Source organism: Dipodomys ordii, unplaced genomic scaffold (assembly GCF_000151885.1).
Source record: "Dipodomys ordii isolate 6190 unplaced genomic scaffold, Dord_2.0 Scaffold3, whole genome shotgun sequence".
NCBI lineage: Eukaryota > Metazoa > Chordata > Mammalia > Rodentia > Heteromyidae > Dipodomys > Dipodomys ordii.
This window is the reverse complement of record NW_012267219.1, coordinates 11,731,419-11,758,147: the sequence shown is the minus strand read 5'-3', so window position 1 is coordinate 11,758,147 and position 26,729 is coordinate 11,731,419. Positions and strand designations below refer to the sequence as shown.

General features: G+C 39.3%; 1 protein-coding gene across 5 annotated transcripts in view; it reads left to right on the top strand.

Annotated features, from left to right (window-relative positions):
- The window catches only part of Ptprr (protein tyrosine phosphatase, receptor type, R), a 214,722-nt gene that overhangs the window by 120,467 nt on the left and 67,526 nt on the right, over positions 1-26,729 (top strand). For 3 of the 5 annotated variants that reach the window (XM_013023312.1, XM_013023320.1, XM_013023328.1), the window contains 2 exons: positions 2,891-3,001; positions 15,739-16,007. In XM_013023312.1, coding sequence (XP_012878766.1) covers positions 2,891-3,001; positions 15,739-16,007 — 380 coding nt within the window. Of the gene's footprint in view, positions 1-2,399; positions 2,613-2,890; positions 3,002-15,738; positions 16,008-26,729 lie in introns of those variants that run through there. The other 2 variants (XM_013023346.1, XM_013023336.1) reach the window with 2 other exon arrangements.

The following is a 26,729-nucleotide window of genomic DNA, read 5'->3' as shown; positions in this document are numbered from 1 at the left end:
CAGTATAGCTATGAAACAAGACATAAAGATAATATACTGGCATTAACTTTACCAGGTCCTGGAGTCTGTGAATTATTGAACTCTTGGTCCCCTGACAAAATATAAAATGCATTGGGTAAACCCTAGGTAAAGGTTAGATTCACGATTACTGTGAATTATAATCTTTTGTGTGGGATCTCAACCACAAACTTTTTCATTTATTACCCTGTCCTTATCAAGTTTTTTAGATCTCTGTACAAATATAGTAGTGCTCAGCAGGAGTAGCATGACTCAGAAGGAAATCTATTTACCAAGAAAACGCAGTGACTAAGTTCTGGTTCAAAACACGTGTCTTTCTAACTGCAGGTGGGGGAAGGGACAGTGGAGCACAATTCTTCCATCATCATTGCTTCAGTTCAAAACAGAAAACAAAACAGATTTTTCTTAAGCAGAAAAGAACATGTTGATATTCTATGAGTTATAGAATTATACAGGAAGAAAAAGAAAAATGAACCAAACGAGGTACACTGACTCTCTTCCCACCCACTTAACCACCCTTCCTGCCCAAAATTCTTTAGTTAAAATGCACTTCCTTATAGTTTAGTTAAAATGCACTACCTTATATTTAAATGTGAGCACTTTATGCTGCTTACTTGAGGGTCTAACTAGTTTTATAGTGAAAAATGGATGTTATTTAGTTGCCTACAAAAAAATTGTTTCCATCTTTATATTTGATTCCTACTAGAGTTTTCTATTCACAGTTATGTTTATAGAGACATAGGAATTTTAAAAAAAACCTATCTGAAAGCAGAGGAAAAACAAAACTGTCACTTAAACCCAACATTTTTAGCAGCATACTTAGTTTCTAATCATTTTATCATCAATTGTTCCCAGATCCTTTATTAATCTACCATTTACATATCTTTAAAACAACTTTTACCTGTGCATCTGTCTAGAAAGTGTGAAATACATTACAGTGAGTACATCATTTGTTTTTGAGCAAAGAAAATAAAAATTTGACTCTTTTTTTTTTTTTGTCGGTCATGGGACCTGAACTCTGGGCCTGGGCATTATCTTTCAGCTCTTCAGCTCAAGGCTAGCACTCTACCACTTGAGCCACAGCACCCCTTCCAGCTTTTTCTGCTTATCTGGTGCTGAGGGATTGAACCCAGGGCCTCATGCATACAAGGCAAGTGCTCTACCACTGAGCCACCTTCCTAGCTCAGAAATTTGATTCTTTTCAACAATAAATCTCCCTCCAAATGATTTTTGGAATCACACTTAAACTCAAAGATCTCTTGTGGCCTGCTTATTCATCTCTCTACCAGGACATGATTGAGTTCTGAGATAAAAATTTCCATGAAATGGTTGCAGGGGAGGAGGGGGGTCCACATGGCAGGGGGTTGGAGGGAGGGAAAGTAGGAGAAAAATGAGGGTGGAGATAACAAGTTTGACAAGAAATATACTCACTACCTTACTTATTTAACTCTAACCCCCCTGTACATCACTTTGACAATAAAAGTTTTAAAAATTTCCATGGAATATTTTTCAAGGCAAATATTTATATCAAATTTGAAACTGTTAAGGATATTTTCTAAGTTTAAAAGAAATGACTTAACATGATTTCAAACTCCCAGCACTTAGATGAGTTTAACTCATGGCTTCCCTGGTCACGAAGACATCATCCCCTTACCACAAAACTAAGAGAAGCAGGGCTCAACAAATTGGATTTTTTGTGTGTGCTGCTACTGGGTCTTGAACTCAGGGCCTGGCTACTGTCCCTTAGGGACACTCAAGGATGGTGTTCTGCCATTTGAGCCAGAGCTTCACTTACAGTTTTTGGCTGGTTGATTAAAAATAAGAGTCTCATAAACTTTCCTGTTCAGGCTGACTTTGAACATCAATCCTCAGATCTCAGCTTCCTTGGTAGCAAGGATTACAGGCATGAGCCACCAGCATCTGCCCCCACCCCCCCCCAATTTTTTTTAAATGAGTGCAAGCATTTAACCTGACTTAGTCTTTATATGTTTGCCCTAATCATGAGTCACTTGGTTTCAATTCAGTTTCTTTAACCATACATCATTCAATTATAAAACATTTTCATTCTAAGACTTGATTTTAGTTGCTGTGTCTTTTTGTTTTAAGAATAGGTCAAATGAAACTTTTGTTCATGCTTTTCCTCCACTTTCCCACCCCCACCCCCCCAGGAAGCAAAAATAGTAAAAAAAAAAACCTGTTTCTTTTGCCTTGTATTACCAGATAATTATGAACTTTTTGGTGTGCCCTGATACTTACAAGAAATATATAAAAGAAAAAATAACAATCTCTATGTGGGATGATACTTGGCCAAGTTTTGACAAAGTAAAAACCATTTAAGGGGAGAAAAATCCTGTGTGCTACCATCACAGGGAAGAAGAAAGAAAAAAAGATCCTGACATTGTTGCTGTGTTTATAAATGCATCCTGAGCTTTTGTTTGCACCTGTCAGGCTGTTGTTTAAAGGTACAGAGCTGTGTTACAGCTCAGAAGCCAGCGTGTTGATGATGTGGGAGGGGACTCAGAGGAAGGAGAGCTTCAGAAACATTTCCTCAGCACAGAAGCGAGCAGAACAGAACTCTCTCACCTATGAACCAGGTAGTTTCCAAGACAGACTGAGGAGACATGGGAAGGACCTGAGCATGCCTGTAGGGCATGCTGGCTCCCACACCAGAGGCTAAGTAATCTCTAGCTGTAGACGGCTGTCTGCTGTCTAGATCAGTTTGAGAAACAGCTCTAGCTGCGGGAAGAGGGTGTAGGGGTGCTCCAATACACAGACTGGAATAAAACTCAAAATTTGTGTGGTGTCTGATAAGAACAAAGCCAGTTTCCTCAAGCTGTCATTTAACGGCGGACTTTCTGTTTTGCTTTTCAAGAAAAATGTTTTACAAGGGCAGCATGAAGCGGACAAAATCTGGAGCAAAGAAGGATTCTATGCTGTTGTCATTTTTGTCAGCATCTTTGTTATTATAGTAACGTGTTTGATGGTAAGTTTGCTTCTTTGTCTATTTTATTCTTTGCTGAGCCCTCTATTGAATATTACTGGCTATGATGCCATTCAACTGAATGGGAAGGGAGGGCGAAGTAGAAATAAGATTATAGTCCTGTTAGTTTAGGGATTTCAGCACAGCACTCTGATTGTTACAGGAAAGCCTATGGAGGTGTGAATGTGAGCTGGGTAATGAAGCTGTAATTGCCTGAAAGTTTTCAGTGACTTGATCAACCCTAGCAGGAAGCTTTAGAGCGTGATTGACTGAGGTTATGGAAGACCTCCAAGTCGTTATGGCCTCTTGGGCACACTCTGGGCTCACTTTATTTCTTCTTTTATATCATCTTTATGGAACCCGGGAAATTTTTGTAAAAAAGGAAATATGTCTTTAGGGTAAGCTTTTTCCCAAAGGAAGGGCTGATTTCTGTACTTTTAAAGGGCCTTGGACATTTTATGAAATACCAAACATAAAGACTAAACCACCCACTACTTCCTAACTTTTAGCTGCATGAATACTTTATAAGTATGAAAGAATATACAGTAATCATTCTAAACTCACAGTATAGATGCTTTAAAAGCATGATTCTCATTAGAAAAAAAAACCTAATCCACAAGTTAAGCAGTGCTATTTGGTATTGAATGAGTTAAGTATCTTTCAAGTAGAATGATATATATATATATATATATATATATATATTCTTTTAAAAAATGTTGTGATGTAACGTAGTACTGGCAGCTTACAAATGAGTTTTAATTTTTTTCTCTGTGTGCTATATTCTTTTTAATTTTGTACATGTTTTAAAGTATGTATTTTTTTAAGTTTTTAAGTGTCCCCCAAGATATCATACCCCTCATTCTCTCCACCATCAACAAACAGCATTGCCAAGTTTCTTATTTGATTTTCTTCATGTGTGTTCCCCTTCTGGGAGGGAGTTTGTGTGAGAGGTTCAGGCTCAGCTTGGGAAGACAAAGGCTAAGTTCATCAAAAGCTGGAAGGTTAAAAATCAATGAAACCTCTAACTGGGTGAAGACAAGTGTATTTCCTAGACCCCCCCACCCCACAAATGTAGAAAGTAACTAGAAGTTCCTGAAACATCCACCATTATGAATTCAAATGTGTCATCTCTGGGTCAGAAATGAAGATTTCAAAAAAAAATCATAACCTCATACACAAGAGAAGAGTTTTAAATTTGAATAAAAATAGATTCTTATATCTTAAGTGGTAATGATTAAGAAAGCAAATTTTTTTATGGGCTTGGAAGGAGGCTCAGTGGTAGAGTGCTTGCCTTGCATGCCTGAGGCCCTGGGTTCGATTCCTCAGCACCAGAAGTGGAGCTGTGGCTCAAGTGGTAGAGCGCTTGCCTTGAGCTGAAGAGCTGAGGGACAGCGCCCAGGCCCAGAGTTCAGGCCCCACAACCAGACCCCAAAACAAAAACAAACAAACAAACAAAAAAGAAAGCAAATTTTAATAAAAAGAGAGTTGAAGGTGTTACAGAAACTGCGGCAGGACACTCATGTCTCAGTGTTTTAAAGGATGTACTTTCTTGTTATGGTTAATTGCACTTCAAAATATATGATTCTTTTTTCCTTCACATGGGAAATCTCAAGTGCTTTCTACCTTGTCAGTCACAATTGAGGTGTATTTGCTTTACAGATCAAAAATGGATAGGAGAAGTTGGGGGTGTGGCCCAATGGTACAGTATATAACTAGACTACACAAGGCCTTATCTTCAGTCATCATCACTGAAAGATGAGAATAGAAAAATACAAAGTGATAGAAATGGACAATGTTCTAGTAGTAAATGGATAAGATTCAGAAAAACAAAGGCAAGGATGGAAGGAGTAAGGTAAGAAGCCTTCCTCTACGGGCTTTGAGTGCTAAGGGATAGAGAGAGGCAGAGAGCAGAGCTTGCTATAAACAACCGGTATATTTTGGATTTAGCAGTAGTGACTCAGTGCCCATCTATCTAACACAACCAGACATCTCTATGGTCTCAAGTAAAAGGACCTATAAAAGCCACATCTTTACCTACTTGGAGCTGAGGACAACTCTTTCATTTTTGCTAAATACTAATGTGAAATCCAGAGAGATAAGTAGATCTGCTCCAAAGTTACTAGAGCAAATCAGCAAAGGCATGTTTGGAAAAGTATAGATATTTTCACTTTCATTCATTCATCCTTTCACCACATACTACCAGAAGAAATGCCACTGACAAAATGAGCAAACACTTCATCGGGAAATCTAGATGACAATCAATAGATATTTTTATTTAATCATATAGAATGAATATACTAATATGACTTTAACTATATGACACTCTGGGAAAGGCCAAAACCACAGAGACACTTGCGTGGTTATACAAGTAGAGGCTAAAGGAGTATTGGGTAGAAGACAGCTGATTTGTAGACAGTGAACGTAATTCTTTATTTTTTAATGACAAATGTATGTGGATTCTCAAGATATGTAAAACATACAACACAAAGAGTGACCTCATCTGCACTGTAGATTCTAGTTAGTAACAGAATATCAATAGTAGTTCATCAACTAGAAGGCATGTACCACAAGAGTGGGAGATGTTTGGTGAGGTAGAAGAAAGGAGGGTGTATGGAACTTCTGTACTTTTGGCTCAACTTTGCTATAAACGTAAAAACTGCTCTAAAAATAAAGCCTGTCAGTTAGACATGAGTGACTCACACCTATAATCTTAGCTACTCAAGAGGCTGAGATCTGAGGATCACGGTTTGAAGCTGGCCTAGGAAGGAAAATACATGAGACTCTTATCTCCAAAAAGCCAAAAGTAGAACTGTGTGGCTCAAGACGTAGAGTACTAGCCTTATGCAAAAAAAAAAGGCTCAGGGCTGGTACCTAGGCCCTGAGTTCAAGCCTCAGGACCAGCACACAAGAAAAAGACAAATCTCTCCATATATAAAAAAAATTTTGGTGGGTTAGAATGATTGTTAGACTGGTGTGATACTGCCGAGCCATGCTTCCAAACCTGTGCATTTCCCCACCACCACTGATCATTTTTAGCATAGAGTCTCACGTCCTGCTCTGAGCCAAGATCTGACTGCCTTAGGCTTCCTGTTGTAGCTGGAGTAGCAGGCATGTGCCACTATGTCCAGCTTCCCTCAGTGGAGACAGAGTCTCGTGGATTTTTATGCCTGGGCTAACCTGGAACTTTATACTCTTAATCTCAGCTTCCCATGTAGTTTGAAACAATAAACATACACCACTGTACCCAGCTATAGGTTTAGAAGGGGTCTTGGAAACTTTTCTGCCTGGGTTGGGCCTCAAACCTTACTCCTCTCTTTCTTAGCCTCCCACATAGCTAGGATTACAGCTGTGAATTACTAGCTCCTGGCTTCAATAAAAAAAAAAAAAACAAATAAATAAAACAGTGAGTGGTATGGTGGCATCTACCAATAATCCCATGAGAGGTGAAGATAGAAATGTAGTTTGAAGCCAGTCAAGACATGCCTGAAAAATAAACTGAAGCAGAAAAGGGCTGCTCAAGTGATAGAGTGCCTACATAGCACGCCAAAGCTCTTAGTTCAAATTCTGGTACTGTCAGTACATTGTTTTATTTTAAAAATAAACAAAAATCTGCTATTGTTATAAACTACGTATTTACCATGTGAACAGTGAACTGAGTATTTCCCTTAATCAAAGTTTAATCCCCACAGCTATTTTATGATGCAGATGCGTACCCAGATCCACCCTTATTTTAAAGAAGAAGCTTGGTGCCTGTAGCTCATGACTGTAATTCTAGCTACTCAGGAGGCTGAGATCTGTGCTGGTTTGAAGCCAATGCAGGCAGGAAAATACATGAGGCTCGTATCACCAATAAATGACCAGAAAGCCTGAGTGGGGCTTTGGTTCAAGTGGTAGAGTGCTAGCCTTGAGCCAAAGAAACTCAGGAATCATGCCCACGCCCTGAGATCAACACACACAACACACACACACACACACAACACACACACATACAGAACACACACACACACACACACACACACACACACACACACACACTAGGAATTAGTACCACCAGAGGATAAAATAATAGTGAGTGATGAAAAGAAAACAATCTGAGATGTGAAAATGCAGGGATAGGCAGAGGGAACAGTGAATGGAATGGTGCTGAGGAGAAGTAAGCTTAGCCCCTTGGGCTAAAAGGGAAAAATGGAAACGGAGGCTAAATCAGAGCCTTGGGGGTGAATGTGTGCATCTGGCAGATCTCATTCCCTGCTGATGGGAAGTGGAGAGGAACAGAGGGTGGCTTTCAGAAGCAGGAGGACCACTCTAAAGGCTATTATCATAGACTATGAGGAAAATGGCACTGGCTTAGAGCTGGGGTGAAGAGAAAGGAAGCATTGAGAGCTACTTGAAGGCTGACCCACCAGGCCTTGCAGTGTCCTCATTTAGGAAAAGAAGGAAACAAATAACAATGATTCTTGGGTAAGTTGGCTTGACTACCTGGGTGGTGGTCCTCTTACAGTCTGGGAAAGAACCAGTTTTGAATTGTCTAAATAATTCTTGAATAAATCAGAGTGCTTCATTTCAACCACTATCTTCAATTTTAATATGAAAAGAGCATGTTTAAAGTATTTTTGGAGCTGGAAGTATGGTTTAAGAGATACAGGGACCCCTTACCTATGGAACACAGGGCCCTGAGTTTATAGCCCTAATATGGCCAGAGAAAGGAAGGGAAGGGGAGGGGAGAGGAGGGAAGGAGGGGGGGGAGAGGAGGGAAAAGGGAGGAGGAGGAAGAGGAAGAAAAGGAGAAAGAGGATGGAGGAAGGGGGGAGGAGGAAATAAAAAGAAAGAAGAGTAATAGAGAAACCAGCAATAAAGAGAAAGGAGCTGATCCTCATAGGAAAAGGTATACTGCCTAACAGATTAAAAAAAGTAGCTAAGTTTCTCTGATAGGCTGCCACAAACAAGTCAGCAGCTCACATTTAGGGACCTGTCAAGTATGAGTGTCTGAAATAAGTTGGTCTTTGTGTTTAAATGATTTTTCCCTTTGTTGTTTTGTTTTATTACTGTCAGTTTCACAATGAAGTTTCACTTTGACATATTCATATTTGGTTACATTGTGCCTCATCAGATTATTCCCTCTATTGCTCTCTCCTCCCTTCCTTCTCTAAATATGTTTAAGGTGTCGTTGGTCTATTTTTATGCATATATATATAGAGAGAGATATAGATATGTGTATATATACATATAATAGTTTGACTATATTCACTATCTTTAACCTCTCTCCTCCTACTAGTGCTCCACCACACAAATAAAAAGAACCCATCTTACATTCCTGTCATTCACTTTTTTTAGTAATATATTTATTGTTCAAAGAGCTTTTGCTGTGATACTTCACACATGTATCTATTGTATTAATCATATTTATCCCCTGGATTACTCTTTCTTTCCACATACCCTTACTACCATTTTTCAACTTTAAAGTTTTCATACACCATCTTGATACGCAGAGACACTGTATTTTTAATATTCTATACCTGCTAACAGTATCTTTTCCTCTCTCCCTTCTCTCTAGTCCCTTGAAACAGTCCCGCAGTCACAAATAAAGACACATTTTCTAAAGTTTTTGATAATTATCTTTATTTAAAGTTTATTTACTGGATCTCTCAGTAATAGTTATATGTAGTATGCTTTTCATACTGAAGTTCTATTTCCCATACTTTTATTAATTCTCCCACTCCCCCCCAAAAAAACCTATAACTCAGATTTTTCCTTATGATACTAGTTATATTTAGGATATAACTTCTATTTGTATCTAGTCTTCCTACAGAACACAGAAATGAAAAGTATGTGACTTGAATATGAAAGTATATAGGTAAATTGCTGGAATGGAGGATAACATGTACTAGATAACAATAACATGAGACTTGGCAAAATTTTTGAAATGTGGCATATTGTTTACTTTCCTTAAAATACAAAAAAAGGGAGAGAGAATCAATGCTGCTAGGCATAAAATTAGACAGGCATGACATTTTCGAATGTGTGACTTATTTAACACTTCTCAAATGTGAATGGAGAGTGGGTGGAGCGACAAATAGACAAATACAATTTTCTAAGAAAAAGAAATTGTGTGGGCAACTTTGAATCCATTCAGTCTGTTTTGGATGAAGGAAGTTTATTACTAAGTAGCATTAGTTCTGAAACTTGAACAAAGAATAGAAAGAACGCTATTTATCATCTAAATTAGACCAAATGTACTTAGAGATTTTTAAATTATAAAGGTATTTATGAGATTTTGGTAGAGATGTCTGCAAGCAAGATTGTATCTAGAAAGCAGTTTTAGAAATCATGTAGAAACAAGCTGTTTGACCCATTAACAAATCACCTAGATAAGTTTCTTTAGTCATGGTCTGGTAGCTGAGGCCAGAAATCCTCTACTGGATGAGCAGGAATGGCCAGAACATTGCAATACATACCTGTCAAAGCTGGACACAAATAGCCACACTTTTCTAATGTCTTGTATTTGAGCCTTAGGAACTGTGGGATATAGAACAAGATTCTTACTTGGAACCCAGTACCAGTGGCTCACACTTGCAACCTTAGCTACTCAGGAGGCTGAAGTCTATTGAGCACAGTTCAAAGCCAGCATGGGCAGTAAAGTCTGTGAGATTCTTATCTCCAATTAACCAGCAAAAAGCTGGAAATGGAGGTCTGCCTCAAGTGGTAAACACTAGCTTTGAACAAACACACCAAGGGCCAGTAACCAGTCCTGGAGTTCAAGGCTCAAGACTGACTCTCTCTCTCTCTCTCTCTCTCTCACACACACACACACACAGACACACACAAACACACACACACACACACACATACACACAGAGTTGGAATGGTTGATTACAGAACAATTTCTAAACCAGTAGGTATATCATAATATTGTTCAGACAAATTTTCAATTTTTATTCCACAACAAGACTACAACACTCTTAATCATACTAGTAAAATAATAAGAGCAATGGTGATAGGAGCACTGATAATTAGTTGTTTCCATATATCACACTCTTATTCATATAAAACCAATACAAAATTTATTGTGTGGTACTAAACACTATTCCTAATGTCAAGGAAACCAAGGTTTAAAAATAAAATAATTGACTTGACCAGAACAAATAATGGGTGGGTGAGTGAGCGTGTATATTAAGGATGAGAGAGGGGATCAGAATTAAAACCCAAGTCTATCTGAATTAGAAGTCTAGACTATTTAGCATGATTCCAGGTAATTCCATAATGAAGTCCAATGGTGGGAATTTTATTCCTGTCATTCTATGAACGTCTACTTCTAGCCACAAATGGGTCCATGAATAGGTGGGAATGGCAACATTTATCGGAGCCACTCCACACAGATGAGACAGATAAATGTATGCCACATTATACCTGTGTGTTGTGGACACACCTCTGATTTTGTACTTTGTACCTTGTACTGGCCATGATATTTTACACATCTTGTCTCCTGAAAACCTGGTAGTTCTCAAGATGGGGTGGTGTGCCACCTTTGCACCCACAATGTCATGTTTCTGGAATGTAGTAGAAAATTATTCTCGTGTATCAAAGTCAAAGAAAAAGAATGAATAAAGTTAGCACATATCTTAATCCAGACTGAAGGTTTTCTGTTACTTAATTTGGAGTATTTATTTTTGGTCGATCGTGGGTCTTGAACTCTGGGCCTGGGCGTCCCTGAGCTTTTCAGCTCAAGGCTATTGCTTTACCACTTGAGCCACAGTGCCACTTCCAGTTTTCTGGTGGTTAACTGGAGATAAGAGTCTCACAGACTTTCCTGCCCGGGCTGGCTTTGAACCGCTAGGATTACAGGCATGAGCCACTGGTGCCCAGCTGGAGATTTTTTTTTAATTTAATTGAAATCATGCACCAGTGGCTCACACCTGTAATCCTAGCTGCTCAGGAGGCTGAGATCTGAGGACTAATGTTCAAAGCCAGACTGGGTAGAAAAGCCCTTGAGACTCTTACCTCTAATTAACCAGCAAAAAGCTAAAACTGGAGGTGTGACTCAAGTGATAGAACTCCAACTTCAAGCAAAAAAAACAAGCAAGAGCACCAGGTCCTAAATTCAAGCCTCAGTACCCCCCACCCCCCCCCACAAAATTGAATATAAAAGCTCATGTGAGAGCTTTACTTAGCTTCCTCTCAATTTTATATTCCTTGGGTTCTTGTTATGCTATAATTTTTTTCTCCTACTACAGTTTGTCTTTTACAAGTCCTTCTATACAATAGGTCTTTTCTTTATTTCAGAAGACCCAATAATTTTAAAATATCTCAGAGTTCAAAAGCAAGCTGTAGAAGAAGGAGAGGAAAATCCTACCTTCCCACAGCTATGATGAGCATTCAGGATGAGTTGTTAGACAAAGTAAATTCTCATAGAGTACAGACATATACTATAGTCCAGCCCTCAGTCTGTGCAGAGAAAAATCTCAGATTCAGTTTTCCAGAAGCGTTGGGAAAGAGGTTAAGAAGAAAGGCATATGGACTTGGGGAAAGTATGGTCTTGAATAGTCCCATGCCTGGAAGTCAGGAAACCTGGATCCTATTATATTCTAGATTTTACTAGAACCCAATCTCAGTATATCATTCAACTTCACCCTAGTGCAATTTCCTTGTACAACACTTCTCAATGCTGTTATTTTGGACTGATTGTTCTGCTGAAGGGAGCATGGGGTGCCCTGTGCTTTATAGGGGGGCCTCTGCCCTCTGTGTGCCATCACACGCCTTCCATTTGCCTTCTCCCCACAACTCTGACAACCAAAACTGTCTCTGGTTGTTGCCAAATGTCCCCTGCAAGGCAGGTTGCCTGCCAGTTGAGAGCTATTATCTTGTAGCTTAATTCCCTGATAACCAGCCCACTGCCAGAGCAACTGCTTCCATTTTTTTCTACATTTTTTCAAACAACCATCTCTTGAGTATTTTGTACTTATTTACATGTCTCTTTCATGTTGTATATTTTCCATGTTTATCTTTCTCTAATTAAAGTTGGAGAAATCCATTTTTAACATGGGCTACACTGTGGCCAATTGGAAAGCTGACCTCTAATAGGTCATTAAATAGATTACTGAGTGTAAAATAGGTGACACAGGTTTTTCCTCAAGCAGGTGAGTGGCAGGGAAAGACTTTAGACTCAACTTTGTTCTATACTAATATAATAAAAGTGACCTGTCAGGAAAAACCGAAGTCCATATATTCTTGATTTTTCTATTCTCAGCATGGAAATATATTTTTCCTAAATGCAAGGAAGCAAATATTCTGATATAATAGCATTTATTCACTATTTTCCTACTGAGTGTGTGTATATCTATGTATAATATAGAATGCTTCACAAATTAGCATATCATCCTTGCACAGGGCCCAGGATAATCTTCTCTGTATCATTCTGATTTTAGTACATGTGCTAACAAAGTAAGCACTACTGAGTACATTTTTGAAAACATGATTTTGTAATTCAGGAAATCCAACACATTTGTAATGTTAAAATGATATCCCACTTTAAATTCTATGGACTCATCTTTTAGTAATTAATATTTAACTTCACATAGTAAGCTTACCATATATATGCCAACTGTCTGGTATTATTCTAGTATAGGTTTTATAGGCAAAGTCATGGAACTAAAGGAATCAGAAAGCTACAAACTTTCAGTACTATACACAGAATAAAGACATTCATTTTCAGTATTTTTAAAAATTCTTTAATATACAGAATCCACAATATAGTAATGAAAATAAATGTGGTTTGATGACAGAGTGTTTCTCCAGTATGTGCAAGGCCCTGGGTTCAATCTCCAGAAGGAAGGAAGGAAGGAAGGAAGGAAGGAAGGGAGAGAGGGAGGGAGGCAGGGAGGGAGAAATAGGAAAGGGAGAAAGGAAGGGAGGGAGGGAGAGAAAATTGGGGATAAATTATAAGACTTTGGAAAACAAAGTCTAGTTTGAAGTCTTTTCCTGCCACTCACCAGCTTAAAGAGGAACAATTGTTACATATTTTCCAGTCAATAATCTATTTTATCACTTAGTGAAAAACATCATGGTTTTTTTTCCCTTTATATAATAACATTTGTTGTGGAAATGTCCAGATACTTTTTTCTCAAAATCTAAGATTTTTATGTTTCCCTACCAGTCCATGATTTCCATCATATAGATCAAGTTATGAAAAAATGAGGATGAACAAAAGACAATAAGAATTCCGCTTCATTTCTCCTGATGGTTCAATGTACAATGCACATTTCTAGTTATCCTTCATAGGTACACAGATTTTTTTTGCAGTTGGGGGAATGGAAGTTAAGGAGGTCCTCTTTCAAATCTGTAAGATTTTTTACTCTTAGAATGAATGGTTTTGAAACTCAATGGTGATCACCACAAATATAATGTCAGCCTCTCTCTCCAAGGGCACTGTTGGGACAAGTAGCACCTGAAATAATGTTCAGAGGTAGAAACTGGATAGGTCTCAAGTCAGAGTTGTGCCCAGGCTGGACTGGGTCACAGCTAATTGCTGACTACACAAGCTAATGGCTCACCCACACCTCCATTTCCTTACTGTGTAATGAGCTGGAAAGTCCTCTAATGACCACCCTAACTCAGATTTCCTCTGTATCCCTAATTTAAAAGTAGCTTAGCATATAGTTTTTTAAACATAGCTGCCCTCCAACCTTCGTTCTTGCTACTACCATTGGGATGGTAGATCTGAGACAAACTTCAGTTTTCATTTTGTGTTAAATAATTCAAAGGTCTCGTTTTCATCTCAATTTCTAGTTCTTTGTATCTTAATTTTAGTTGTCTTTCTCGTGACTAGTAGAACATTGTTGAGACTATTTCTTTTTTAGGAAGAAATATGAGTAGTATATATTTTCAAGAATTTACATATTTGAAAAATTCTTTCTGTGGGCTTCATGCATAAACACAAATTTGTCTAATGTGAAAGTTAAGCCTCCTTTGTAATAGACATTGTTTTTCCTCAAAGCTGTAACAATTGCTCCATTTCTATCTCATTACTTTACTGGCATACATGGCCTCAGGGGTTCTTTTAACCTGAGAGTATTCCACATTCCTAACTTCCTTAGAAACAGAGAACAATCTGTTTCGTTCAAGGCAAAACTGTAACTTTCACAATACATAGCATAAAACAAGCGTGTTTCCTCGTGTACATTGATTCCTCTGAGTTCCATGTCATCTTTAATGTTTTCATCTTCACCTCATAATTCTTTTGTTTTACCTATTAGGCAGTCTCTAAGTTTGCTAAATGAATCATTGGTGATACTTTCTCCAATTCTGTTGTATTTTTTTCTTGTTTTTCTTTTTGCCTAGACAATTTACACATTGCCCATAGATGTCTAGTTCTTGGATCTTTTAAAAATTAATCCCTGTTATATTTGTTATCTTTTCATTTTGGGTTTTTGTATTTTGGTTTCATCCTACTCCTTTTCTGTAATCTTATTTTGTTAAACACTTCTTTCCCAAAATCATATGAGAAAACCAGAAAAATATTTTCTAAAGTTGGCCTGAAAATGAAAGTATTTTATACCCTATGAAGAAATACAAAAGCATTTCTTTCCTCCTCAACTTCAAATGAATTCTTCCTTAATTTCCTTTCCTGGTTACTGTGCTTCAGTAAGAAAATAATCTACCTATACATTTGGACTTCATTATCTTTCCAGTAGATTTAAAATATGGGCATGACTATAATTGAAAGGAATTCTGAGAGAGAAGGGAAAGTAGAATTCACTTTCCAATGAGTTAAACATTTTCTGTTGTTGTACCAGGAATGCAAGGCACCAGGAAAGCCTTCCTCCTAAAATAGAACTTGTGCAGCTAATGAGTTCTAGAAATTAGCCAGAGGAGTTAGGTTGGCTGAAGGTGTTTTAGATACAGATACTATCAGCTGTACACCTTCAGATAATTGCTGATAATAGGTTGTCACCTCTCCAAGTGCACTCGCTTATAAAGTCACTCTCTAAGAACATAGGTGACGACACTTGGGATATCTAGTTTCTACAGGAATTGGAGCAGAGGAGTTAGAGCAGCAGCAGAAAAATCCTTTGAGAAATTAAGCCTGAAGACAAAGACATGTTCTAGCCTACAGGGTAGCCCAGAGAGTCACAATGAAATCACTCTCATTCTTTCAAAAGTTCAAAAGTAGTCATCCTACCAGTTCTGAATTGAAGTTGCCAGTCCAGAAGGATCTCTGATAATGGAAAAAAAGGGACTGTGTTCTTTTTTCCTGTATGTATTAAAAATTTTAAAGGGAAGGGGATAAGATAGAAAATTCTGGCTGTCCAAAATTTCTTGAAAGATATCCTAAGTTCAATGCAGTCAGTATTTACCAAGTGAAGAAAGTATGTTTTATAGAAAAGGTATTTTAATGATAACATTTTATAAGACTTCTTTTGGCGCAATGGTCTGTTTCTATGAAGAACATTAGGCTTGTATTTTATGGCTAGTCTTGCTACCTACCCTTCTAATAAATTCTTGTGTGGCATTTTTTTTGTAGTTAGTCAAATTTGCTTTTGAATCTATCTTTGAGCCACAGATCCATGTACACAAATCTTTGTCATAACTAGAAATACCAAACATAATCTTCTTAGGAAAAGAAAAAAAAATCCTTTCTTTCTCCTTTAACCTTTATTTTGAATTGTCTTCTCAGGGTAGAAAAGATCGTCATCCAGGGACTGAAAAACTGACCAGAGCCCTTTATATCACTTCTTTTTTTGTAGATTCTTTACAGATTAAAAGAAAGGTTTCAGCTTTCCTTGAGACAAGATAAAGAGAAAAACCAGGAGATCCACCTATCACCCATTGCATTACAGCCCGCACAGTCTGAGGCAAAGACAAACCACAGCATGGTCCAACCCGAGCAGGCCCCCAAGGTACTCAGTGTTGTCATAGATCCTCAAGGCCGATGCACTCCTGAGATCAAAGCTACCACCTGCACCTCTGTCTGCCCGTCTCCTTTCAAAATGAAGCCCATAGGACTTCAGGAGAGGTAAGAGCTCAACCTCTATACACTGTTTTATGTAGGAAAGAGTCATTAACTATAAAAGGATAGAACTAGAAATGACTGGCAGAGCTGGGGAGAGTCATTCACCTCCATAGACATCAGGAACATGTAGTCCTTGCTTGTCTCTTACATGAGTCTCTCTGTGCTTGAGAAAAAGCCTTTCTTGTCTGTCTGATTCTGTGAGCTTGTATAGACAGACCCACGTCAAGTCTATCTGCAACTAGAGGACAGATGACTGTGACTAGGTATTGAGTGCTATTGAAACGCAGACATGATTGAATGGCTATCAAACTCTGTTGTGAAGAGATAGAATAAATTCAAGGATGTTTCCAGTCATTGAGATCATGGAAGAATCTGTGCCACAAATTAATTGATTTAAAATTTTCACTCTGCCTCCTTTGACTACAATACACATTAAATATCTAGTTCCAAAGTTGGGCACTGGTGGCCAAAGACCAGCAAAAGACCAAAGCAGTGCTTGAGGCATGGCTCAAGTGGTAGAGCAACAGCAGAGCAAACAAGCAAGTCAAGCAAGTACAAAGACCTGAGTTCAAATTCCAGTACTATTAAAAAAAATTCAAGACAATTTTGTTACCTTACCGGCCTTTGAGATGTAGCTATTTATATGATAATCAATACTAATACACCTCCATTTAAAGCAAGTCCAATGTCAGAAAACTAGAAAATGCAAAATCCTTATTTGTGAAGGGCTGTTTGCTTTCCCTAAATATTAATACTTTTTTGTAATGTTTACTGAAATTAATTCACTTTTATACTTAAAACACTACTTACATCTAACTTTGTACACCAGAATAGTGAAGAATTAAGAAGGTTTCACTGTACATTCTCTTCCTGGTTTCTAGTATCTCTACTTTCTATCACTGTCCTGGTTGTTGCCTTTAGGTTTTTGTTTTTTTGTTTGTTTGTTTTTGTTGGTCATGGGGCTTGAACTCTGTGTGTGGACACTGTCCCTCAGCTCTTCAGCTCAAGGCTAGCACCCTACCACTTGAGCCACAGCGCCACTTCTGGCTTTTTTTTTTCTATTAATGTTTTTTTTATTGTGAAAATACCGTACAGAGGGGTTACAATTACATGAGCAAGGTAATGAGTACATTTCCTTTTTTTTTAAATTGTGAGAATATCATACAGAGGAGTTACAATTACGTGGGCAAGATAATGAATACATTTCTTATCAAGCATTGTTGCCTCCTCATTGTTTCCCCTTCCCATCCCTTCCCATACTCCTCCCCTCTCTCCACCTGGTCTGCCCCCCACCCCCCACCAAAGTTGTTAAATTCGTTTTTCGACATATGGCTTTTTTTTTCTGCTTATGTGGTACTGAGGAATCAAACCCAGAGCCTCATGCATGCGAGGCAAGCACTCTACCACTGAGCCACCTTCCCAGCCCTGCTCTTAGGTTTTGAGATTTCATATGTACATTCTAATTATATTTCCAATGATTTGTCATCATACCCTATAAAAAATAGTCATGCTTTGCATGCACACACTTCATGGGGAAATAAAAGATGGCCTAGGGCTTTATAAAATACAGAAGATGAAAATAATCATTGAACTTCTTTGTAACTATTGTTAATGAACAATTAATAATGTGAAATGAGCGTTCTTGGTTATCCTGATCTCTAACAGCCTTGAAAGAATAAATACTGATGCTACATCAGCAAGAAATAGAGAATAATCACATCAGTATTCCTACCTTGCTCCCTCCTCCCACCCCCAAATACTTTTGGCTCTTGACAGCTTCATAATGGTCTCATTTCTCTTACTTGGACACAAGAAATTAGTCTTATGGATACAGTCTGAAAAGATAGACAAGACAGGTAAAAATGGTAAAGTGGGTTCCAGACCCAGGTCTTTCATGGATTGAATGGGTTCACAAGTCAGTCAGTCACCTGGCATCCTTTGTCTTCTAAAATAGCAAAGGACAACCTTAATTTCTTAACCTCCTTCAAATCTTCTTCTTAAGGCACTGATGATTGCTTCAAGGAGAAATTGTAAGACTGAGATCTCACATCAGTACTAATGCAAGGGGCAGAGTAGATGGAAAGGTGTTCCTAGAGGCAGTCAGGAAGGTATACAGTCTAGAGAAGATTTAAGGATCATAATAAGCTACCATGCACCCCCAAGTCTAAGCAAGTCCAATATAAAATCATCCAAGAGATGATACACCGGATGCTCCTAGCACCCTGCTCTTTGGAGACCACTGCTGAGTGTGTTGGGATTCCAAGGGGGCACAAGGTTAAACAGCTATGTAATTCATTTGATTGAAGTGAAGGTTTGATCCACAGTAGGACTCAGGCTGAGCAAGTGGCTAATCATGGTTAAATGTGTTTGCTGTTCCCTGATCTATATCCTGTCCTGCATCCTTGTCCCTGAGTCCTCCACCCACTTCCTCCTGCTTCCTTCCAGCCCCAGAGTCAGGGCAATATATTCTCTGCAGAGGACTCCAGGTCCATTCCTTTCTGGTCTAGTAATGTACTTCATTCATTTTTCTCCTCTGGATTTCAACTGACTCGTCCTGATTAATGGTATTCCCTAGAAACAAGCTCCTTTTGGGCATTGAAGGATAACCTAACCACATTCTTGTTTTTTTTTTTTTCTGGTTCTTATCTTCCCTTTCCTTCCCAAATAAGCATCCTAAAGGAACAGAGTATGTTTGTTGTCTCTTTGGTCTGCAAGCTTCCGTCCTCTCTTTTTCTTTTATATCTTCTTTTAGTGAGCTGATGATGGGTGATCAAATTACCCAATACCAAACACACGATGATCTCTTCCCACATAGCACTAATGACTCCCTTCTTCTCTTCTCCTCCCCCTCCCCCATTGTCCTCCAAGATACTATTTTTCTTTTCCTTGAGTGGCTACCTTTATCCTCTCACACAGATAGCCTTTCTCCTACTCATCTCAGTGTTTTACCCTTCATCTCTGTGCAATCTAGCCACAGCTACTTTTTCCTGTGCTGGAAGATCCCTAAGGACATATATCAGCTCACATCTGCCTGTCTATGGAGAGCAGACCCATGTCCCAACTGAACATCTCTACTGTGATCTTGCTTAAACACAACTGACTTAAAACTCCAGGAAATGAAACTCAAAACCTTCCTTATCAAATCATTTCTCTTCTATTTTGTTCCTGGGTGCTATGAATCTGGTAATACCTTCAACTATTCTTGCTTTTTTCTTTTCCCATCTCCTTCCAACCCCAATACCACTAAGTATTCAGGACCTGCCATTTCTCCTAAGCAGTCTCTTGTCAGTAACAAGTCAGTGCTTTTCCAGCTCACTCTCTAGACAATGCAATGAAAAGCATATATTTTTTTTAAGTTTGTCAAGGTTTTCACATTACCTTCTGGATGAAATTGACCATTCCTCTGTATGGAACATGAGATCTTTTCTGATATAGCTTTTGCCAGACTCTGTCCAACCCCATTTCCTGCTAAACACCAAAACGTATTTATCCTGCTACCCAGATCATTTTCCCAAGCACCATGCCATTCTTTTTATTTTTGGGGGGAGGGTCCGGTCATGGGCCCTGAACTCTGGGCCTGGGCGCTATCCCTCAGCTCTTCAGCCCAAGGCTAGCGCTCTACCACTTGAGCCACAGTGCCACTTCTGGCTTTTTTTCTTTTTGCTTATGTGGTGCTGAGGAATCAAACCCAGGGCCTCAGGCATGCAAGGCGAGCGCTCTACCACTAAGCCACCTTCCCAGCCCCTGCCATTCTCTTTAAAAGTGTATGATCTCTGTATTTAGGAGCCTATCTTTTCCCTATTCCTATAGGTCCTTGAAAAAGTGCCATCACTCCAGTCAGTAGGAATCTGGGTCAACATACCAAGGAGAAATGGCTTTATTTTCTTGTACTTCACACACACTAAACATTTGTTATAGGTCCCACCGGACCTAAATGATAAAAACTTAATCTAAGTTGATTAGATTGTTGATAGACTTACCCCCCACATTCTCTGGTGCTCAGGGATTTTATCCAAGGCAATATCTGCTTGATATTTTCAAGCTGCCATTTTACTAAAGTATATATTATGTCTTTGATCCTAAGAAGTCCATTGACATGGCTGCTACCTTATTGCTATTCATACAGCCCCTCCTTTTCTAGCAATGAATTCCACCATTTCCGTCTCTTTCCTTCTCTCAGCTGTGACCAACCTATTCTTAATACCCAATCTTACTTCTCTTTGCAAATGAAGACACAGGAAACTCAGTCCATGTCTAAGACTCCAGCTCCCTAAGACTCCTTCCAACCCCCTTTTTTTTTTTAGTTCTACCAAGGATCAGAGTCTTCTTGCTGAAGGCTACCCAATTCCTAGGACTCATCCATGAAGGACTGGGAGCTCACTGCTATTTCAACACCTCTGGCAATTCCTCCAGCCCTTCTCCACTCCAGGAATTCATAGACTCTGTCTCTGTCTCTCTCTCTCTCTCTCTCTCTGTCTCTCTCAGTCTCTCTCTCTCTCTTGCTCTCTCTCAAGCTCTATAAACAGAAGCTTTTCTCTACTGAGTTCACATTCTACCTTATCTGGCCTCCATACCTAGAGGCAGGTCCGTCCACTAAAGGCCTGACCTTTAGAACTTACAGACCCAGACTGGACTCGAATTTCTAGGCCTCCTGCTTTCACATTCCTTCCTGAAGGCAATAAAACAGAAATGCTTGACAGCCTGAAGACAGGGGAAGGTCCAAAGGTGAGGGGGAGGGACTGGAAACCGCAGGAGTGATATTCAATCCTCACTTCTTGTTGGAAGCCATTCCAGGTTCTCTCTACCTACTTGAGCTTCTCCTAGAAACCCACCCTGACTCCACAGTGACTGGCCTCTGCTCCCCCTGGTGTGGATGCTGTGTCTCTTGTACTTTGGGGAGGTATATTGCAGGTTTCAGTATAATCATTTGTCTTAGCCAATTGATTCTGAAGTTTTTGAGGATATGATTTAATGGTCTCTTTAACCTTTTACATATGGAGAATAGTCCCTGAAGAGAAGGCGCTCTCTTGGAAGTACCTAAATGAATGATTCTCATGAGTAGTTCCCAAGTCAGCTTCCAGTAGCTATAACACTTGGCATACTCCACCAACTCTTCCTCTACGATTCTCATTCCCATTTTTCATCTTTGATTCCCTGCCAACGTGGCATAGTAAAAAAAATTTAAGATGATAAAAATATGAAGGGCATACAGTATGCTTTGTAGCCAGAAAAGTTCTCCGACAGTTTTAAGCCTTAAAATTTTATGCTTGTGTATTCTAATGGCACCTTTCATAGTTCCTTGCATTTGAAACTCTATCTTTTGGAGCTGAAGAAATCATCTTCTGTCTGGCTATGAAAACATGAGATAATAAAGGCTGCACTAAGAATTAATTCTCCCCAAAGGATTTTGGGTCATTCTATATAAATCTTTCTGATGAGCAGAGTCTATTAACTTGACATTATTAATAATAAAACATAATTTTAAAATTAAAATATAAGTAGAAGAAAATATTCAGACTAAATTCATGTGCTTGAATAAATATAAAAATATACCTTGAAAAAGCATGAAGATTGGAGAATTTTAGCATTATAATGGTTCTTTTTTCTTTTTCCTTATTTCTAATTAGTCACTAAATCTTATTGATTCTGGTGAGTCCAATTTGCTCATGATTGATTTGTTCTCCGATCATCACCCTGATCCCAACTCTCATTAGTTTATCATTGAGTTGCTATGTGTTCTTATTATGAAAATGATTCTAGGAATAATGTTACATATTTCACATACATTATTCTATTTCATCTGTCTATATGTAATTCCTCCCTCGCCTATAATTTCTCCTCTTTCAATTCATGCTGAATACTATTCAGATTTATCTGGCTACCGCAATGCTTTGCTGTGCCAAAATCCCCTCTAGCTTCTCTTTGTCTACTACAGGTTAAGATGAGGACCTGTTTACTGGGCCTCACACAGGGAGATGCTACACTCTCAGGCCTTGATTGTTTTCTTCAACTTGTTTGTCACAAGGCCTGAAAATAAACTCTGTCTCATCCGGTTTGTTCCCATTCCCATTCTCACTGCCCTGTGTTCCTGCCCAAATTGATCAGCCCTTCTTCCTCCCTCCCTCCATCCTGTTTCCAATTTCCACCCTCCAGAACCCACCACAGAACGTCCCTCTTACCACTGGCTATAAATTCTATCCATGAATACAGAGATATTTACCATGGGCATTCAGAAACACACCCCTCTGTAACAGTGATTTTGCCTAAAGAATCATTCCCAAAGACTGAACTTCATAACATGTCTTGGACCTTAACCAGACTGCAATAAACTTAAAATTGAGCCACTGTGGCTGAAAAGACCTTCTGTCTCCCCTGGTTCCTGCAATCCTGCTACATAGTAAACACACCGAAAGCGTTATGGAGTTAATTCATTTTCCTTTGTATCTGGGGATCTCACATGTTTCTAAAGGACCTTCTGTAAGAACACATTGCCCAGTGACAAACAACAGAACTGAGTCTCTGACATTTATTAAATAAGTGACTCAACAGATTAAGACCTCTGTGGTATAGTTTTTGCAATCTACAAATCAGTATCTGTTTCACCTTACTTCAAAGGATATTATAAAATTAACAACCGATATAAAATGCTTGGTTCCTTTGAGAAGGGAAAGAAAATCTCGTATTACTTTTGCTTTTGTTTTCTAAATCCATTTCACAAGTCCATAATATGTACAAGGGCAGTTCTAATTTGGAACTAAGGAAAATTGTTTTTGTTTTGTTTTGTTTTTGGTCAGTCATAGGCCTGGGCACTGTCCCTGAGCTTTTCAGCTCAAGGCTAGTGCTCTACCACTTGAGCCACAGTGCCACTTCCAGCATTTTCTGAGAAATCAGAAAAGGCTGAGAAATCAAACCTATGGCCTCATGCATGGGAGGGAAGCACTCTACCTCTGAGCCACCTTCCCATACCCTAAAACTAAGGAAAATTGAAACTATTTTTTTAACCAAATTGAAACAGTCGAACCTGCTCTATGACATCCTACTATTTCCTGTCAATTTATTTCTTGTTTTTGGTCCCATTTACAAATATATTCCTTTGTATGGAACTTATAAATTAGCCATTAGTAATATCAAATTAGTCTAGACTGATTGAACAAATGACTTCCTTTTCCTCAGTGAGTCCAGTGGTTAAAGGCATTGAATGCTTCGGAATGACTCTGTGTATAAATCAGAATCTGTTTGTTAACCTGCAGTCAAGAGGAGAGCATGTGCCATATACAAGTCTCACCATGGTAAAGAGAGATGATACCTTTCCTGTGGCTAGAGCAGCTTGAGGCTATAGTTAGCTCCCTTTCCCGTTCTTCTTTTATCCCAGGCTTATCTTCAAGTCTTCCCCTTGTCACTCTCAAGGAGAATGAACTGCTTTAAGATGCTCAAAGCACAAGGAACCACCTTCAAATTCCCAAAGCTGCCCAACTGTGCTCTTTAGAAATAGAAATGTGTCTGCAGCTTTCCCCGTTAGGCTATGTGGTGATGAATGGCTGGTGTTTTTTTTTTTTTTAAAGGAAATGGACAGGCACATTGGAATATTTTCATTGTTTCCTCATTCTCTCTCGATTTCCTATTAGAAGAAAAGAAACTGAGCAAGAATAGAAAATAAGGATGGACTCATGTTCTGCAGTAGCAGCCATCCTAACTTACCACTTACTCTTTCCAGATCAGTTACCTGCAGAAAAACACCATGAAGGAGCTTTTCTTCATGCCCACGTATGAGTCTAAAGGATATTTTAAGGGTTGTACCTTGGCCAAACCTAGTAGATTCCCATCAGAGTTACAAATTCATCTGTAATGGTGAAAGCAATGTAAAGACAGGTCTTGCCAATCAAATGTTGAGTGTTCTTCACCCAGGCACAAAACCTTTATCTATTGCAGTTCTCTGCTGGCCCACTAGAATATCCTCATTCGTGCTAGTAAAAATACATTTCTGTAATCAGTCATTTATTTGTTTTTGTCAGTACTGGGGCTTGGACTCAGGGCCTGGGTACTATCTCTTAGCTTTTTCTGTTCAAGGCTGGCACTCTACCACTCGAGCCAGAGCCCACTTTTAGGTTTTTGGTGGTTAATTGGAGATAAGAGTCTCATGACTTTTCTTGCCCTGGCTGACTTCAAACCTTGATCCTCAGATCTCAGTCTCTTAAGTAGCTGGGATCGGTGTGAACCACTAGTGCCTTGCTACAATACTCAATAAATTTTAGCTCTGGAAATCCTTAATTTTTCCTAAGAAGGTTTGAAGGAAGATAGCCTAGCTGGACATGTATAAATGAATATCTGGCATAAGTTATATAAAAATATATAAATACCCTGGAAATTAACATCTGGATTCTTGAAACAAACCCATTAGTAAATGTGGAACTCATTAATAAATATGGAGCTGACTTCCCTCACTTCCTGTCAGATGAGGAGGAGGTCCAGCATCTTTTCTGAGATCTCAGGTGAGGGTTTGGTTTTGGGTTTTGTTTTAAGGATAGCCTGAGAGGATGTTTTTGTCCCCATGAGTTATTGAGAGGATGTTCTCAGGATAAGTAAGTGGCAGAGGCAGAACAAAGAAGAGAACTTGCAAAAGTGTGGTTTCAGATGGTCTCTGCCCTCAGCCTTATGACACAGGGAATTCTGGAACTCCAGAGGCAGCTCAGGGACAGTGGTTCCCCATTGCGAGAAGTGGGCGGGCACCTGTTTCCTAATGCCAATCAACCATCCAATTGAGGCCACCCGGGGGTTAATAGAAGCATAACTTTCTAGGCACCCAAGGACTAGGCACCTCCCATCAGCTGATGGTGATGGTTCTCCAGAGAGGTGGTATCTGGGCACCTTTAACAGTAGATGAGAACAGTGGGGGAGAAGATGGGGACAGCAGCCTGTAAGAGGGGGTGTGGATAGAACATCAGCAGGGTTACTACACTTACCAACGGTTCCCATACTAGTTACAATGTGTGAAGTTGATTGTCCTGCTTTGTTCGATCTTTCCAGGCCATTACACACCTACTGCATGGTCTCCTTTAAGTAAACACCATTTGTTCTATTGGAAACTATGCACCATTGAGTGTATTCTGTCAACATGACTCATTTGCTCCACCTGACAATATATTGTCACCCATCACAAATTAAAAAAAAAAAAAAACATTTAGAAGTCAGTCCCCTTGTTACTTTAAATAACATCAATAAAACCAAAATAATTCAATCAGACTTATGCACTGCTTATTTTACTCTCACAAAGTAGAGGAAACTCGTTCTGAGAACACTGACATTACCAAATAACATTGACATAACCAAATCATTATTCATAAAGTCCTAGAAGTGTAAGAGTGGTAAACAGAATTTGACCCAGGCAGTAGAGCTCTAAGTCTGCACTGACCAATGTTAAACTCCCACTCCTTAAGAGAAGAGAAGAAACTCATTCCTAAATTTCATGAAAAATAAAGAAAAAACTAAAATCCAGATTAATGTATTTGGCAAAAAGAATTATTATAGATTGCCACACTGTTACTCCTATCACTTGAGCCACAGTGCCACTTCCGGTTTTCTGGTGGTTAAGTGGAGATAAGAGTTTCACCGACTTTCCTGCCTGGGCTGGCTTTGAACCATGATCCTCAGATCTCAGCCTCCTCTCAGCCTCCTGAGTAGCTAGGATTATAGGGGTGAGCCACTGGCACCTGGCTATTTTTCAGATTTTTAAATCAAGCAAAATGTTACATTTCTAAGGCAGATTCAGAACACCCAAAGTGGGTCACTGTCTCCTTGAGACAAACAAGCCCACAGCTTCAGTCTTCCTTTACCTGGTCATTCCTGTCCTAGAAAGTCCAATTGTTAATCCGACATGAAAAACCAAGATGACAATCACTGTGAAATGGTAAAGCGGCTGAAGTGCGAGGCAAGATAAAACAATTATCCAGAAAACTGTTCTCAAAAGATGGGGATGGGGAGGTCTCTGCATTTCCCAATGGTCTGGACAGTCACTAGTCCCCTTTCACTCTGCGAGGGGTGAAGAGTGGGTTGAAAGGAGCAGGAGAGCAGATGCACGTCCGTGTCCTCCACGCAGCAGCTGTGGCACGTGCTGTCAGGACAGTACAGACAATGGCAGCTGGCCTACCTCTGCCAGCCGCTCACACCATCTTCCCTTGAGATGAAGCCAGAAGGGCACCTTTTGTCCTTTCTTATAGGTGAGCCAATAGAGGCCTTGAGTGATCAAATAGAATGCTGAGCTTCACAAAGAAAAGCTGGCAATTCAAACCTAGAAGGTCTGACCTCAAAATCTGCATATGACCACTTCGTTCTACTTCTCTCTGATGTGTGTGTGTGTGTGTGTGTGTGTGTGTGTGTGTGTGTGTGTGTTGGTCCTGGCACTTGAATGAAGAGCCTGGGCACTGTCCCTGAGCTTCTTTGTCTCAAGGCTAGCACGCCACCATTTGAACCACAGTGCTACTTGCTGCTTTTTCTCAGTAGTTTATTAACTATAGGAGTCTCATGGACTTTCCTGCCTGGGCTGGCTTTGAGCCATAATCCTCAGATCTCAGCCTTCTGAATAGCTAGGCTGATAGGCATGAGTCACCAGCAACCAGCTCTGATATATTTTAACTTCCTATTTTTGTAATTATATTCTCATAAAATTATTTCATAAGGATTCCAGAGATGGGGAGTCATTAGAGACCTACACAAACCCCTCATTTATGA